Source organism: Lipotes vexillifer, unplaced genomic scaffold (assembly GCF_000442215.2).
Source record: "Lipotes vexillifer unplaced genomic scaffold, Lipotes_vexillifer_v1.1 scaffold500, whole genome shotgun sequence".
In the NCBI taxonomy this organism is placed as follows: Eukaryota; Metazoa; Chordata; class Mammalia; order Artiodactyla; family Lipotidae; genus Lipotes; species Lipotes vexillifer.
Genome location: NW_006778765.1, coordinates 1076421 through 1093852, shown reverse-complemented (window position 1 = coordinate 1093852; position 17432 = coordinate 1076421). Strand labels below are relative to the sequence as shown.

General features: G+C 57.5%; 2 protein-coding genes across 3 annotated transcripts in view; both read right to left on the bottom strand.

Annotated features, from left to right (window-relative positions):
* The window catches only part of GRM2 (glutamate metabotropic receptor 2), an 11201-nt gene extending 8776 nt beyond the window's left edge, over positions 1-2425 (bottom strand). The window contains exons 1-2 of the mRNA XM_007451828.1: positions 2334-2425; positions 68-650 (exon numbers count right to left, since the gene is read on the bottom strand). Of these exons, the coding sequence (XP_007451890.1) occupies positions 68-517 (450 nt within the window). The 5' untranslated portion in view covers positions 518-650; positions 2334-2425. The remainder of the gene's footprint in view (positions 1-67; positions 651-2333) is intronic.
* A 2708-nt stretch (positions 2426-5133) lies between these two features.
* TEX264 (testis expressed 264, ER-phagy receptor) overlaps positions 5134-17432 on the bottom strand; it is a 30486-nt gene continuing 18187 nt past the window's right edge. For both annotated transcript variants that reach the window (XM_007451826.1, XM_007451827.1), the window contains 2 exons: positions 9427-9595; positions 5134-5731 (listed from right to left, as the gene is read on the bottom strand). In XM_007451826.1, the coding sequence (XP_007451888.1) occupies positions 5439-5731; positions 9427-9595 (462 nt within the window). In that variant the 3' untranslated portion in view covers positions 5134-5438. The remainder of the gene's footprint in view (positions 5732-9426; positions 9596-17432) is intronic.

Genomic DNA, 17432 nt, shown 5'->3' with positions numbered 1-17432 from the left:
AGCAGGAATTCCAGGTCCCCACCTCTGGCCTCCCTCCCCAGCCCCCACTTAAACAGCCCCCATGTACCTGGATGGAGACATCGCTGTAGGAGCCGCCAATGACACCAGTGATGGCAGTGGGAGCATCACCATGGGTGGCATAAGAACCATCAGGGCAAACATGGCGTGAGCCATCGGCACCATGGCTGAGTGATGCACGCACGAAGTCAAGTGCCTGCTCCAGGGCATGTGTGTCCTTGGAGCAACTGTCGAGTATGTGTGCACCCAGGCGCACGCCTGGCAGCAGGCTTGGGTCATGGTTGATACGATCTAGCGCAAAAAGCATGGCCTCCAGGCGCTGGATGCCGCGATGTTCATTGACAGGACCACACTCCTCTGCTGGGCCGCCCTTCTGGTGTACCGGAAACAGCCCACCCAGAATCAGGTCCCCCTCCAGGGTCAGCACCTTCTTGGCTGGGCCCTCAGCCACAGCGCCCCACAGCAGCAGCAGAGCCAGGAACCCAAGCAGTGATCCCATGGCCCCAAAGGGGATGGATGGGTCCAGCAGACCTGGGCCTCCAGGGGGTGAGGGCAGAAGCAGCAAAGGCAAAGAGAGGTATAAATAGACCGGGAAAGGACAGACAGGAAAAGGATGAGGAGGGACCCAGCTCCTGCAGAGAGAGAGAGAGAGAGACAGACAGACAGACAGACAGACAAACAGGTAGGGAACAGTGGAACCTGAGAGTGGCTACCCCTTCTGACTCTGCCTCCCCCAAACTCCTTTCCCAGGGACTGAGGAGCCAGGGAGAGGTGGTGCCCCTAACTAGGATGAGAAACTCCTGGGACACCCCTTTGGCCTGTCTCTCAGCCCTGCCCAGATTTGGGGCTGGAGATGGGCTCTGTGCCCATCCCAAATTTAGCAGAGATGGAGGATTACAGAGAGTAGAGGCCCAAACAGAAAACAAAAGACCCAGAAGAATGTCCAACACCCTGCAAAAACCTCCCGGGACCCCAAAGTCAACAGCTTTGCAGCAGAAGGTCACAGTTACAAACTTGGGAGTCCAGTCCCTATCCTGAGCCTTGGATTTCCAGAGAGGAGCCATCACTGGCTGAGAACAAAGGGTAGTTAGTCTCCAACCTCTAAGGAAACTGAAGCCCAGGTGAGCACCCAAGGTTCCCAGCCTCTCGTTCTTAAAAAGCCAACCCCAACACCCCCTGACTGGGGAAGTAATAGAGACTCTAGGCTTTGGAAGTTAGATAGCAAGGTAGAGAGGCTGGCCCTAGAGAGGGACACCGAAGTGACCACAGGTCCTAAAGTCAACAGGGAAAGTAGATGTGAGTGTATGTGTGTGTCAGGGGTGGGGGGGGGCAGTCCATCTGGTCAAAATCTCAAAACAGGGCTCAAGGTGAGAGTTTGGATGGACACGCTAGCACTATATAGACTGCCGTTTGAGACTTTTTGCTTTCGTTTTCTCTTCAGCTCAGAACCAAGCAGAGAAAGTCACCATCTCCAGCCTCCCCATCCTTGGTCTCAGGGCCCTGTCCATCCTGGCCCCGGCCCTCAGAGACCCTGCCTCCCTCTTCTACTCTGCACCCTATATTTGTGCCCCAGCTGCCCTCCCAGACACCCATCCCACACAGGTTCTCACAATCACACAGGCTTGGGAAGGCTAGCAGAGGGAAACTGAGCCTGAAGGAGGGCAGAACTAGTTGAAGGACCCCATATCCTGGCCACAGAGACTGGGGCTCTTCACTTTGCCCCCTCAGCTCCCCAGGGTTAGTCTGCCACTGGGGCTAGGCCAGGAGAACTGCGATCCTGTGCAGAGCCAGAAAGAAGCAGCTCAAGCAGGCAAACAGGAGAGAGAGGTAAGCATGAAGACCAACACAGATGGGGACACGGACCCAGATGGGGGCTGAGGTCCAAACTGGTCAAGACCACGATCCTCCCACAGTGGTGGCTGGGACCAAAGCTCCAACAAGGGACAGAACCCTGAAAGGAGAGAGAACCCTAGAAGGGGGCAGCCTGGGGGCCTGGGCCACAAAATTCAGGGAGGGAGCGATGGAGCCTGGGAGGCTGAGACAAAGACAGAGGCACAGACAGAAAGACTGACCAAAGGACGGAGGGGCAGGAAGAACGAGGGATCGAGATGCAGAGCGTGCGTTCTTTGGGGAAGAAAGGCGGGACGTCTAGGGCTGTCTTCCCGCTTCCCGGAGCTCCTGGCAAGCGTTGTCTGGACGCCCTGGCCAGTCTCAGCCCCAGAAGCCCCAGAACTCGAGGGCCCGTGGGACCCCAGGACGTGGGGTCAGGATCGATAAGGTCAGTGGCGGCCGCGGCACCACCAGGCTTACCCTACCTTGCGCGCCCGGCTCTGGCGCGGAGAAAAACGGAGAGGAGCCGGGGGCGCGGGGTTCCAGCTCCCGCTAGAGCGCTCGCTCGCTCGCTCGCTCGCTCGCTCGCTCGCTCGCTCGCTCGCTCGCTCGCTGGCTCGGCAGCTCTGCGCTCTCCGCCCGCCCGCTCAACCTGCAGCTTTCAATCGCGGCCCGCCCCGCCCCCGGCCCCGGCCCGCCCTCAGCCCCTCCTCCATCCTTCCCCATTCCAGATCTCCCGCGGCCAACCTGGCCTCCGCCTCCCCCAGACTCCTCCAACGCTCCCCTCTTTAGGCGCACCGGCCCGGCGCTGTCCGCCGCGTGGTGCTGAATCCTCGGGCTCTCCCACCCTGTGCTGGAGCAGTTGCCTCTTGGCCCCCTCCACCCCAAGTCAGACTGCGTCCCAGAGAGCAGCGGGCATGAGGCACTGGGCTGGGAAGGTCACTGAGCCCCGGGAGGTGCGCACAGTGCTATGGGTTCCCATCCGCGAGAGCGGGAGGGCTGGCCCTAGGGTAGTGGGGTCCACTGGGAGATAGGTAAAGAGGCACGTAGGAGATAGGTGGAGCGCTTAGCCTGCTGCGTCCCTGTCCTCACACTGATTCTCTGTATCCATGAACTGCAGTTCCGTCCACATGCCAGGCCTGGGGTGGGGGAATGTGTCTTCAGCCCCAAGTGTGAGCTGGGGCCTGAGTCACTAGAAGGAAGAGATGGAGTGGGGCGGGGGGGAGGATCAGAGGAGGATGGGACATTCTCTTCCTTCCTGCAGATGACCTTTAAAGCCACTACACCCCACACACATCCAGCCCTGACCTCCCCCCCACCCTTCCACTAATCTCCACTCTCTTGTGCAAAGGGCATTAATGGCAAAGAGATACCAATCTGGGGTGGGGGGTGGGGTTGCAGGACCAGGGACTCAGGGTCAACCCTGAGGGACAGGCTGGGGCTGGCAGGGGGATCTGGGAGGGAGGGGGCTGGGGAAGAGGCTCCTGAAACTGGCTGCTGCATAGGAGGGAGCAGGAGCTGGAGCCCGAGCAGAGGGAGGACAGCTCTGAAAAGATGTTCTTGAGTCTTCTTCCCTCCTGCAGCGGAGTGGGGAAGGATACCCCTGGGTAGGTGTGGTGGATAATCTGCATCGCCACACTGTACTGAGGGATTTGGAGAGGGGGGCTGCACCCAGATTTAGCCCCAGAGCCATAACGCACGCACTAACATGTACTAAGGGGCACAGCATCTCTACACGTTCCCCTGGTGCTGCCCTTTCTTCCACAGGTGTCAGTAGAAGTAAGGCTAGCTCAGACACATGCCAATGTGCACATGCTAATCCCAGGTCCCTCTGGTACACACACCTACATATGGGCTTGGCGCTGGAGGGCAGGGGGGTGTCACCAAGGAAGGCCAGGCATTTTCCCCGGACACAGAAACTGGACGCTCCACTGCTCTGGAAAGAGCACAGCTGTACAACAGACCAAAGACATCAAACCCAAACAAACTCCATAGCTAATGTGAGGCAAGGTGGCAGCAGGATGAGGGTTCAGAGCTGTCAGACAAGGCTGGAGAGACAGACATGCTGTCTTCCAGCTCCTGCTGTTCCCACCCTCTCCGCTGTCTCAGAGCAACTGCTCCCTGGGGTAGGTGAGTGATGGGCTGGGCCCCTGGAGCAGAGGGGCTGACAGTAGCAGGGTTCTGAGGTGAGTGGAGCTGCACAGCAGCCCCAGCCCACTCACCAAGGCAGCCTCACAAGACATGGGGCTTTATAAACACAGCACAAGCCCAAGTGGCCATTATATGGCCCGCAGCAAGTGAGCTGCATGGTCCCGCCACAGCACATGGACATGCAGTTACACACCCAGCTATGCACACACACACACCCAGCCTTACATGCAGAGCTGTACATGTGGACACAGCCACACACATAGCAGTACACATAAACACAAAACTGCACACACAGCTGTATACACAGACACAGCCGTAATTCATAGCTCTACATGTGGACACACAGCTGTACACATGAACACATATACGTAGCTGTACAGGTGAACATGTCCACACATATATAGCTATACTCATGGACACACAGCTGCAAAGACCTATAGCTTTACATATGGACACAGAAAAACACACAGCTTTACACATGAACACACTCCGCCAAACATAGTTGTACACAGACACATAACTACACACAGACAGCTGTATATGGACAAAACCCCCCGAGTGATGCTCCCAGATAGCCAGCCTCACACCCCTATAATACAACCAAAGTTAGACACTAAGCACAGCAACATGTGCACAGAGTCACACAGCCATCCACACAAATACAGCCACCACATAAAAGACCAAAGCCATGCGTGTGTTCGCATGCACACACGCAGATACACAGCCACTGGCAGGCACAGCGGGGATGTCCTCACCGGCTGGACAGATAAGTGTCAGCACAGGCACACTCTAGCCACAGACACAAAGGCATCCCTTGGAAGCAGACTGAGGCAGGCTGTGAGCTCCCCACTCCTGAGCCCCCAGAGGGCACCCCATGCTCAGCTTTCACACCCCTTGTCCTGATCTGCCTGCTCACCAGCAGCCTGGGGAGCCTCTGGGGCTGCTGCAATGGAGAGGCAGCTGTCAAGTGGGGCCAAAGAACAGGGAGTGAAAGGCCTCCAATTCCCTCTACCCCACCACACCCCAGGGTACCTGGCCAAGTTCTTTCCTCTCCTCAGGTTGGGGGTGCTCCTGCCCACTCTGGGGTCCCCAAGAACCAGAACCATTGTGGAACAAACAAATGCACAGTACAAATCCAGGTAAAACAAAGAAAAGCATTTGCTTTATTCTGGGTCCTGGAAGCTCCAATGTGAATCTGAAAAAAAGATGTAACAGGGGTGGCAGCCCCGGGGGCTCGGTGCCAACAGTCCCGGCTCCTTTGGCTCTGGGAGCTAAGAGGGCAGTGAGGAGAAGGCTTAGCCAGAGGCCCAGGGCAGTAGAAGTCAGGTCCGCTTGAGACCCCTGGCCCCAGCCTGAGCCCGGGAGGTGGAGGAAGAAGAGGACTGAAGAGGCTGCTCAGTTCCTTAGCAACTGCACCACAGGAAGGTGAAGGCTGCGGGTTACTCCTCGCCCTTCTCAGGGGTACTGGGCTCCCGGGGCCACTTGGCAACCCCAAGGGGTTCAGCCTCAGGGCCGACCCTTGGCTCCCCAAGGGGTCCCTCGCCCTCCAGGTCCAGCTCCTCAAAGGAGGAGCCGCTGGCACCCGACTCGCTGTAGCTGTGCTCACTGCGGGTGTCACCATCATCCCAGCCACGGCTGCTCACCCCAGGGGACAGCGTGGCAGCTGAAGTCTCCCGGCTGCCAGGACCCACCTCCAGGCTTACAGAACTCGTGTCACTCATTGTGTCAGTTCCTGGAGAAAGAGGGAGCACAGGTTAGCTAGGGCCCCCACCCCCTCCTCCAGGGAGAGGACTGAGGCTCTCCCACCAGCCCAGCAACTCAGCATACACAGTGTGCTCATGAATAATAAAGCTACCCCTGGCTCAAGAGGCTCATTCCAGCTGCCCTCTGCCCTGTCTTGAGCTGCACTGGCAGGGCAGAGGGACAGAACAGGGAGGGAGGGAGGGAGGACAGCCTGCTGTATACTCCTCTCCCTACCCTGAATTAGCCTCAGCTCCCTGCACTCCCACAAAGCCTGCTGCCCCCCAGCCCCCAAGAGTCCATTAAGGACCATTCAGCCCCAACCTGAGGAGCTGAGGGTAGGACAGAGACTTAAGTAGTGTCCCCTCCTCCACGTCCCCATTTCAGGCTTGGAGAGAGGTTTCTCCAAGGTCAGAACACTGCCCATAAGGCCTGAGGTCAGGAGAATGGACCAGGAGGCCTGCTCTCCTGTGTCCCTCCCCCATGCAGGGCTCCCCAAGGGGCAGCCATATCCCTGCCTCTGGCCCACACTGAGCCCCAGTTTGAGGAGGAGGCTGGGGCAGGAGTGGGATGGAGAAGTCCTGAGAAATCCTCGACCAATTACACGGGAGGAGGGTGTTGGGACGAAGCATTTTACGGACTTTCTTCTTCTATGCCTGGGTCACCCCAGAGAAGTCCTTACCCATCCCCAACCACTAGTGGCTCCTGAGCCACAAAGCAGCAGAAGGGACCATGGGAGAACTCTGCAAGTGGCTGGAGAGCCCTGAGATCTCTCCCAGCCTGCTCTTCCCACCCGCAACACGTCGTCCAGGGCAGGTTCATCTGCCCTGCTCAGGAGCAGCCCCTCAATTCACCTCCTCAGGTCAGAGGCACTGACAGCAGCTGGGGGTGGCAAGGAGGAGCAAAGAGCTCAGGCCTACTGTGCGTAGGAATCCAGATTGAGAGAAGGTGGATATGCTTCGCTTCCTGTGTGAGAGGGAAGGGGGCAGCTATCAAACATCACAGAAAGTGACGGGTGGGCCAGCTTCCTCAGATCCTGTCTCCATGGTGATTGAGCCCCGAGCCCGGCTGGGGACTGCTTGGCGTTTGGGACTTGGCCTGGAACTTTCACTGAACCTCAGCTGGAGCCCAGGGTGAAGGGTGGGGTGGGGTGGGGTGGGATCTGCTCCCTCAGCCTCCTCGGCCCCAAGATGACCTCTGGGACCTACTGACAGAGGTGAGATGAGCCCTGTAAGTGCCAGGTTGCTGGCCCAGGGCCCTCTTCTTGCTGGGACCTCAGTCATGGCTCCCAGAGTGGAGGTATTCAAGAATGAGCCAGGACTACTCCCTGAATTATAGGTGGTTCCCTCTGACCCTGGGGCAGGACTCCAGCCCCTCTTTCTTGCCTTAAATAATGATTGGTGCCCCAGAGGCTGCAGGCCTGAAAGGAGCAAAGGAGGGGGATAATTTCTCCCTGGCCCCATTAAATTCAATCCACCCACCCACCCAATGGCTCTCTCGGGACCCAGGTATGGGAACCTGCCTGCTTGCCAGCTACCTGCCTCCTCCCTCTCCCAGTTCCTAGGCTAGGAATGATCAGAGGAAGGAGCCCAGGGGTACCCCTTCAGGCCAGGGACCAGCATGCTGGGACGAGGACAGCCCCTGGGCACATGTGGACACTTCTGGCAAAGGAGTCCAAGGCAGGGAAGTGGCAACCCTCCAGCTCCATCAAGGTCTGCACAGGAGGAAGTCCAGAGTCCTGGGTCTGTGTCCCAGGGCAGAAGAGGCCAGGCAAGGCAGGGTAGCACCTAAATCCCAAAGGCTGCTGAAGCAGAGAATGAAGCTGCCACCTCACCCCAGTCCCTCCCTCCTCCACTGCCCACAGCCAGTGCAAGAAGATCAAATATTCATTGCCTCTCTGGAGCTAAATAATACATCAATGTAATAACAGGCGCAAGGCAGCTAATCACCCCCTTTCACCTCCCAGCCCAAGCGGGGGCCACAGCAGGGAGGCAGACAGGGACAGGCCAAGCCTTGGGCAGACAGGCATCCACCACACACTGCTGCGCAAGTGGCATGCACCTGGCAGGCAGACACCCAGAGTCCGCCCCAGGTGCCAGGGCAGACCCTATCAGAGGAGAGCAGACCCCTTGCCCCCACTCCAGGGAATGGGTGGGCAGGCAGGCTGGTGGGTAGGACAGGCCAAGGAGCTGGGGGCGTGGGAGCTAGGCTGCAGCCAGCTGTAGTGGGTGCCAAGCAGTCCTTCAACACCCTGGCAGGTGGTGTTTGAAAGGGGAGCTGGGTCAGGGGGAAAAGAAAGGGGGTGCAGGCAGCCGAGGGAGGTTGAAAGAAGGTCAAGGTGCTCCCCTCCTGCCCTGGGGACTGCCTTGGCCTGCTGACCTTGTAGTATGTCCTGTGCCCACAGTAGGGGCACTGAAGAGTGTCTGCCAGGCACTACCAGGCTGGTGGAAGCAGTGCCCCATGGAGGTAATTAAGTGGCAGATGAAGTTAACTGTGTTGGACATGGCCCCTAGGGAGTGAAGGCTGCCTCCCAGTACCCACCCCCTGCCCCCACCAACACATGTCTCAGGGTGACCTTGGCTGTGGAAGATTGGATGGACAGAGGGAGTCTCCTCAAGCAGGAGGTGAAGAGGGGCACTCACTCTCCTCCCAGCCCTGTACCACTCCCACAGGTCATGGACCTCCAGAGTCACATGAGGCTCCACCAGCATGGCCAAGCCTTAGACCCTCTAAGACCACTTGGGATGTTACCAGCAGGTCCCCTCGCACCTGGGGACAGCTCAGGGTTACAGGAGGTCACGAAAGGGGGTGGGCTGAGAGCAGGCAAGCAACCTACTGGCCTGGACCTGGGGTAGGAAGGCTGGCTCTGATGGAAGGGGCAGGGCGCTGATCTCCTGGCTTCCCTCTGCATGCTCTCTGGTTCCTCTTTGACTGATTCATTGATTTACTTATTCTTGGCTGCATCGGGTCTTAGCTGCTGCGTGTGGGCTTTCTCTAGTTGTGGCGAGCAGGGGCTGCTCTTCGTTGTGGTGCATAGGTTTCTCATTGCGGTGGCTTCTCTGGTTACAGAGCATGGGCTCTAGGCACATGGCCTTCAGTAGTTGTGGCTCGTGGGCTCTAGAGCACAGGCTCAGTAGTTGTGGCGCACGGGCTTAGTTGTTCCGCGGCATGTGGGATCTTCCCAGACCAGGGCTCAAACCCGTGTCCCCTGTATTGGCAGGAGGATTCTTAACCACTGGGCCACCAGGGAAGTCTCCCTGTTCCTCTTTGGAAGGAAGAAAGCAGCTGGCTCTGGGTGGGGCACCATATTGGGGGACACCTTGTTCCTCTCCTTACCTTCCATATCCAGAGCCAATCTCACTTCCCGACGAGCCCACCCAAGTGATGCCTTTCCTGAGCAGCCTCAGCCCCCTCCCATGAGCATCCAGCTGTCTGTGATCTGTGTTTCCAAGGGTACTCCTGCTGCATCTGAAGGGAATCCAGGCAGGGTCTTTGTATCTGCATTGCCAGGGGTAACGTGTGAAGCCACACCTACATGGATCTGCGTATCTAAGAACAGGTAACTCTGCACGTGGGTAGATGGGTCCCTTCTTCCACCTCTGTGAAGCTTCGCCTGGACACCCACAGTGCGACCCAGACAGGGAGGAGGCCCCACCCTCTTCCCCCCGCAACACCCCTGCCTCGTACCTGTGCCATCCACCTGGGCATCACTGGCCTCTGCAGGGCCCCGGAATTTCCGCTCTGTCTCCTTCACCTCAGGCACATAGAAGTCTCCCTGCCGTGCCAGTGGGCACATGAAATAGATCTGGTCTTGCTGGTAGATCTCCAGCCGTGGGTGGGCACACAACTTCCGCTCCTTGTGGGAGAGTGCGAAAGGCGGAATGAGCCCTACAGGGCCTCTGACCCACACGTCCCTGAGTGGCCCCAGGAACTGCCCATTATTTATTCCCTCCCAGGGGGCTGGCTCCGCTTCCTGCCCCAATCTCCCGAAGGCACCCACACAGCATCCTAAGGGCAGGGCCTCATACTCCAGGGGGCAGTGGTCTGAGGACCTGGGAGTCCTAGGACAGGTGCTAAAAGAACCTAGGAGCCTGGCACTGCTAATCCTGGGACCAAAACGCTGTTCCAGAAAGCACTGGTCTCACAGAGCCATGAAGCTTAGCACCCCAGACTACCCTAGGACAGGGACCCCACAGTCTTTGGCCCCAGGCACCCAAGCCAAGCCAAGGTCTGACCTGCCAGACTTGCCATCTCAGGATCCCATGGCCCTGACCTCTTCTCTGCCCTGGACAATGCTGACTGACCGACCAATATCAGGAGAGGCAGTGCCCCTGACTCTCAGGCCTCTAGCCCCTGCCCTTGCAGACATGTTACTGACTAACCCTGAATAGGAGCTCCAGGCCAGCTAAATCTCTTACTCCCATTCCCCTTCTGGTTCAGGTCTACTCCAACCTCCAAGACTATAAGATGTGGTTGGTTCCCACCCCTTCTCAGACCTGGGTCCTGAGTTTCAGCCGAGGGGGAGGTGGCAGACTCTAGGCCGGAGGAACAGACAAGACAAGTAGGTCTAATACTGGACACTGCCCAACTCCCCAGTGGGCTGAAGTGCCAGCTTATAGGGCCCCACGTGTAGACAGGCACTCCACTGCCTTCTGCGTGAACACAGAACCCAGTGTTCCGTAGCCCCCAGTGTATGTGAAAGGGGCACAGATACATGCCAGAGCTGCCCTGAGACAGGCAGACAAACCAGAACAGGGGTCAAGTGCATCTTGCTCCTGAGCCTGCCCTCTTCCTGCAATGGAGCACAATTATCCACTAAGATGATTGCAAGGACCCTGCCCTGTCACTGCTCACCCGCCAACCTTCACAACACGGCTATTTATAGCACCCATCCGGCTCTCACCATGAGCTCTGAAATGAGCCTTCCACTTAGCAGTAATGAGAGACTTACTGCCTGGTGGGGAGAAGCCACTCCAGGACTCCACTTGTCTGCCTGCCTGGCCACGCTTAGGGTTGAGGAACCCCCCTCCAGTTGAAGCAAGTGAAGAGAGAGAAAAATGAGCCCCCGGGAGAGAGAGGGAAGGAAGGTTTATTTTATCCAGCCAGGGCCCTCAGCAGCCGGCTGGAGGCCACATGGGGGTGAATGTCCTGGCCCAAGGTCTAGCTGCAGCTCAGCCTCTGACTCCATGGGTGACCCAGGCAAGGCCTTTTGTCCTAAGACTCTGTGAGCTCGAACAGAGTGGGACATCCTAGCCCTGACACCTCCAGGGGCAGTGAAGGCAAGTCATTATTTTTAATAGTTTGAGTCTGACCTTCTTTGCTAACATGGGTGCTCTTTTGGTCATCTAATGAGGCCATGCCCCCAGCTCTTCCCATCTCCAAACACATCAATGGCTGCCTCTGCTTTTCCACCTGCCCACACACCCACCCCAGCCCTGGTCTTCAGGAGGAGGGTGAACAAGAAGACGACATCAGGAATGAGTAGCTACCAGGCTCTGAGGCCCCTCTACTGCCAGCACCTGGGGGCGAGCATCTGCCAAATGTAAACCCCACTCAGTGAACTGGTCACGAGGCCAGGGTCAGGGAGGCTCCCTGAAGAAGGTCCAGGTCATTCCCTGATAGCTAGAGGGAAAGGGCTCCCGAACCCAATCAGGGCATGGCCTTCAAGAGCATTCCATACTCTGGGCATTCAAAGGGTCCAAAAGGAAGCTGCTGAGAGGTGATCAGCTACCCGGAAGCTCATCTCTCAAGGGCTGAAGACAGTCGGCTTTTGGGGATGCCTCTAGGAATCAGAGCCTGTGCCCACCCAGAAATTCCAGGGACAACCCTCGCCAACACTCAAACCACCTGCCTAGCTTTCCTTTTGGAAGTAACAGGGATGATAAGAGGGAGCAGTGCCCTTTCCACCCTCTCCTGGAGGCCAGGCATCAGGGTGGGTAGCACCAAGCAGCCACCCTTGCCGACTGCTCTGCCAGCCCCCTCATTGGCAGGCGGGAGGCAGCTCTCTGTGGCTGCTCTGTGCATCTGCCTCCTCCGGAGAGCCTGGTTCTGAAGTTGCCTGGCTGTGGACAGCCCCGTTGCCATGGAAACTGCATCCTCCATCCTTGCAGTCGCCTTCATCTCAAAGCCATCCGGGAGAACAGAGGAACAGGGGAGACAGAGGAGGGAGAGAAAACTGTGGCCTGGGGCTACCCAGCCCTTCCGTCCCTGCCTAGCCCTCCCTCCTCACAGCATCCCACACAGAGAATGCCAGCTGCCCAAGCCTGTCCCCAGGCCCCTGGAGGGGCAGCCTAATACCCGAGCCCAGACCAGTCCTACCCAAGCCACATGGGGGACCCTGGCCCTCCCTACTGGAGAGAGGCATGGAGCTAATTAAAATCTCATTGATGGCTCAGCCCAAATCATTTTAACACATGCTGGATCCTGTCAAAATTTAGACTCAGGGGCAGAGAAGGGGCAGGAAGAAGGCAAAGGCAGAAACTTCCATCCCAGGCCCATAGATAGGGGGAGGGGCTTATAACTGTCCCTGTAGCCTCTCCTTGAGATCCCTCTCCACGCTCTGCCCACTGACCAAGAATGAGTTCAGTGGGGGGCTGGGGATGGAGGGTGGGGGCAGGACTAGCCATATGCCCTGTCCCTAAGTGATCAGGCAGAGAGAACAAGCCCTTTCCCTCCCAGCCAGGTGCACTCTCTGAGGGAAGAGAGGATAGCCATGGGCCAGCTCTCAGGTCCTCTCTGCACAGCAGGAGCTGTGGCCCGGGCAGCGTGTTGATGACCTGGTAAATATTGGAAAATCATCGAAGTAAGGCAAGGCCAGCTGCCTCTCCCTCAGCTAGCCTCAGGGAGCCCTTGGAGAACTGACTGCCAAGGACACCAGGCCAATGCCACACTGGGCTGGTACTGCTGGGGAAAGGGGACTGACTGGATGGGCCTGGAGTCTTCCCAGCCCTGGGCACAACCCCTCCCACAGACCAGACAGCCAGAGGCTTGAGGAAGCATCACCAGGACAGGGGAACCTGCTCTGGCCACTGAAGCCACGGACTATCTGATGAGGCCACAAACCAGGGCAACTCATTCGCAAACGCAGACTCAAGGGGATCACAAAGCCCTGCTCCAAGGTGGGAGAGACGCAGATGTCTATAATCCTCCCCGCCTAATAGGAAGAAGTCAGCTAATCATGCCAAGGTGCCACTAGGAACTGCTAGAAACTGGATTCCAGAGTTCCAGTCCCTCAGACACATCTCCAAGGATTCCCTCCGCCCTGGGGCTTCCACAAACAGAAACAATAGGTGGACTTGGTACACCACCCATAATGCAGGGATTTCCAGGAGACCTCAGTCACCAGCACTCCCCCCACCACTCCTGCACCAACACCAGGTGCTCACACCGCCCACAGGGGTGCCGGCAGACAAGGGAAGGAGCAGCACACAAAAGGCTGCCATGGTGCCACTGACCTGGCTACCTTGGGAACACACCACACACTCCCTCCTCACCTCAGGCTGAGCTCATGTCCTGGGTGGGGTGCAGCTCAGGGCTCCTGCAAAGGTACCAGATTGGCATATGCCGAGCCAAGGTTTCCCCACAGGACCCACAGTGCCTCCCCTGGTAGTTCTTACTGAATTAGAAGAGGGGAGGAGGGAAGAAAGAGAGAGGACTTGAACTACTCTCATTTGGTGTTCTGCTCTCAAACCATCAACCTGTGCCCTGGCCTGGGGTAGGGGTGGGGAGAGTGTGGCGTGCAGAAGAGGTCAGGCCCAGTGGGAGAGACAAGGTGGATCCCATTCCCAGGCTGCCCAGAGCCTGGGTTTGCTCAGAGCTATGTGGCCTCAAATCCCCAAAAGGACAAGGCAATGGGTGCAGGCCAAGGTCTGGGTCATGCATCTCCTAGATGAGCTCTAGGCCCAGAAAGGGATGAGGTCTGCTCTATCAATCTCCACCCCATCACAGCCCTCTACTTCCTGTCTCACTGAAGTGAGGGGCCCTGGGTTTTCCTGTTCACTGAGTGGACCAGTCCTACCTGCCCCTCCACGCCAGGCTGGAGAGCTGGGCAGCCACACAGCCAGCAAACAGCTGTTGCATCCCACCCAAGGTGATGGCATCTCTTCACTGGGTGAAGTGAGGCATGCTCATTTTTAATTACACAGACACTGACATGCACCCGCCTGCACATAGCAGTCCCTGCAAGTGGGGGCTCAGACCCTGGAGGCCCCTTAGGCAGCTGGTCTGCATCGAATGTGCAAAGTGATGGGGGAGGCGCAGCGGGGGCTGCTGCTGGAATGTGGCACACTGTTATTACTCTGCCCAGGAACTTCCATCAACTTCCCTCTCCCATGCTCCCTCTTATACCCAATGGGCCTTTCAACAGCCTCTGGACCAAAACCTAAGCCTGTCTGTGGGGCAGGAAGTGACAGCAGGAGACAGCTCTGGGGATGCTGCAGTGCTAGCAAGGGAGAGCCTGCAGAAGGGATGGTGAGTACCCTTCCCCCTTGGAGCAGGACAGCCCAAAGCTCTGCAAATGAGAGGCAAAGGCGAAAAGGAATGAGATGGGGTTGCCAGGGACGGGACAGAGGGGGAAGGAAGTGGCAGAAAGAGCTCCAGGCAGGAGCCCAGAGCCTTGGCCTAGCTATTGACAAATGGGTGGCTTCTCCCTGGGTCTCAATCTCCCCAACTGTAAAATAAAGAGATTGGAATAGATGATCTTAAAATAAGTGAGGAATTGGAAAATATGAATAAAACCCCCATTACTTAAAGACAATTGTACACTTGAAAAACCCAAAAAGAATCAACGGAGAAACTACCAAATATATTAAGCTCACAAAATTAACAAAAGCACAGCCCATTTTTCTGTGCACTAATCAGCCAGTTAGAAGATATAATGGAAGAAAGAGATGAAGGCCCTCTTGGGGTCAGGTCTAGCCCAGGGCCGAACTGGGAGCCCACCCCCACCCCAAATGGCAGGGGAGGGGATGGCAGAGAAGCAAGGCTTGGGTGGGAGTCTGGGGAAGACTGCAGAAGGGGGAAGGTGTGAGGGAGAGCAGGGCGCTGTGCCTGGCACCCCAGCCTGCTGTGCCTGCTGCCGCCGCTGCCTGAAGACTTTTCATTTTCACCTCAGAGCTGGCAGCTTGCCATGCAATTTACACCTCTGCTCATATTCCTGCTCACCCAGGCCATGGCTTCCTGGGCAGCCCAAGAGGGGGGCCTCAGCAGCAGTGGAGACCAGCATGGGCTGGGGCAGAAGCAGGGGAGAGTAGTTCCCTCTAAGCAGGCACAGGGGGCACAGGCCCTTAAGCATCCTAATACCTGGGTGGGCCGGGCAGGTACTGATCTGCAGCCATGCCCAGCCTTTCCCCAGGGTCCAGATGGCCAATACTCAATCCCAGCTCAGCCCTGCTCTGGCCTTCTGAGCCCTTGTGGAGCAAGAGCAGAGGGCTGGGGAGTGTGGGGGTGAGTACCCACGCGGGGAGCTAGGGGGCTCAGACCTGGGATCCTAACACTCTCCCTTCCAAATCTGGAAGGGGAGCCACAGCCTCCCAGACGACGCTGCTGCCATGGCAGGCTCCATAGCCCATCCCTCTCCGAGATCCTGCCGCTGTCTGCAGCATCTGTGCAGTCAAGGACCTTGAGCCCAGTTCGGCTTATAAGCCAACGAAAATGTTGCTGATTGATTATCCAGCAGCAGGAAGGCTGCTTGGTGCAGATGGAGCCATGAAGTCAAGCACCTGGGAGCCAGAGGAATCAGGAAGTGCCAGAGGGAAGGACAGCTGGGCAAGTGGGGACGCAGAGGTGGGGAGAAAGACAGAAGGTAAGGGAGGAGGAGAAGGCCCTGAATTTCTCATCTCTGACTGGTACCTCCACTTGCTGCTCAGGAAAGACCTTCCCTCTGGAGCCTTAGGTTTCCTGTCTGCATAAGCAGACAGACAGCCTCTCCCGATCTGAGGGCTCCACTAAAAGGCAGAGTTGTTCTGCTCTGGAGGGATCTCCCTCCTCGGAGTCTCTCCTCCTTCCTTGTTCCTGAAATCCCAAGCTCTCTGGAAAAGAGCAAAAGAATCCTTCCTTGGTAAGGCCCATCTGCCTGGGGAAAAAGGCTCTCTCTGGATTGGTGATGGCCCAAGCCCACAGCACCATCCAGACAAGCCTCAGCCCCCAGGGTCCTGCAGGGCTGCCAAGCTACCATATCTGAGCTGGTATTTCGAGAGTGGTGGCTCCCACGCCCGCCCCAGCAAAGGCTGGCTTTGTGCTTTCATTACTGGGATAGGGGAGTGGGGAGGGGTGAAGCCTGAGAGGCTGAGGAACAAGTTTCAGGGCCCCAGGCCGGCAGAGGGGAGAGCCTTAGCCTCCTGTGTGGGTCCCCACTCCTCAACATGCAGGGGCAACTTCCTAAGGGGAGTCAGGGAAGCCAAGCCTTGGTGTGTGTTTGTGGAATTGGGATGGGGGGGTCTCCTCCTGGCCCGGGGAAATGTGGGAATGGAGAGTCACTGCTACTCTCTGCTAACTTCTGCTACTCTCTTTCAGAGTTTGACTGTGGCCTCTGGCTCTTCCTCTCCATCCCCCAGTGCTCAAGTCCTATTCCAAAGCCAGCCTGGATGCTGTCACTCATCTGATCACATACCATTAGTGGCTCTCGAAAACCTGCAGGACCCAGCCTCATCTCTTGGGCCCAAATTCTTGCTCCTCCCCTGCACTCCAGCCACAATGGATACACAGGCCATGCCCACGTCAGTGCCTCTGCCTGACCTGCCTTCCTACCTGGAGAACACTACCCATCCTTCAAGGCTCAGCCCAAATTTCCCCACCCCCAAAGGTTGCTTTGCCTTTCCCAGTGAATCCATCTCTCCCCTCCCCACCCCACTCCCCCTAGGCTAAGCCCTGTGGCTGGGAGAGATGGTGGGAGGAAAGAGTTCTGGGGGCTTATCATTCAGCCCCAGGTCCTGGTGCTACTGAGCACACCCTCCTCCCTGAACTGGGGCAGGCCAATTAGGAGGTCGCAGCCCTGGCAGGTAAGCTAGCCCTGGAGCCATCTCCACCTCACTGAGGGTAAGGACATGAGGACCAATAAGGCACCTGCAGCAGCTGCTTCCTGTGCCCAGAACAGCTGCCCAGGTAACCCTTAATGAGTCCCTGCTGGGCAAATGGGCAGCCAGGCTCTTCCTGCCTTTTGCTTCTGGCTCCCCCAGCAGGCTCCCAAATCGACAGCCTCAGCCCGTGACTCTGCCCACCAGGGCTGGAGACAGAGGGTCAAGTGGGTGTTAGGCCACAGTGCTGCTATTATCCCAGGCCCACTCTGGGTACCACTCCCAGTGCATCCCAAGCTCATGACAGTCCTCAGCCTCTTGGGCCCAGCCCCAATCATGGACAGAGCAGAGTGGCAAAAGGCATGTAGCCATCAGTGATTCTCTGCCCAGGGGATCCAGTCTGGACTTGGCCACTGCTTCAACTCTTGACCTTGGGTAACCTCCCCTCCCTAGGTCTCACTGTCCTTACTGGTAAAACAATGGGGATGCTGGCTTTGATTAGGACCCTATGCCTGCCTCCTAGCTCGTTCCTCCATGCCCCAAACAATGCCACACAAAAGAGGGCCCAGTAAATAACTGCAGAGTAAGTGACTGAGCTGAGATACCAGGAAGGCCTTCCTTATTAAAAATAAAGCTCGGGAACTGTCCCACATTAGCTCAGCAAAGGTGATGGGCAGGGAA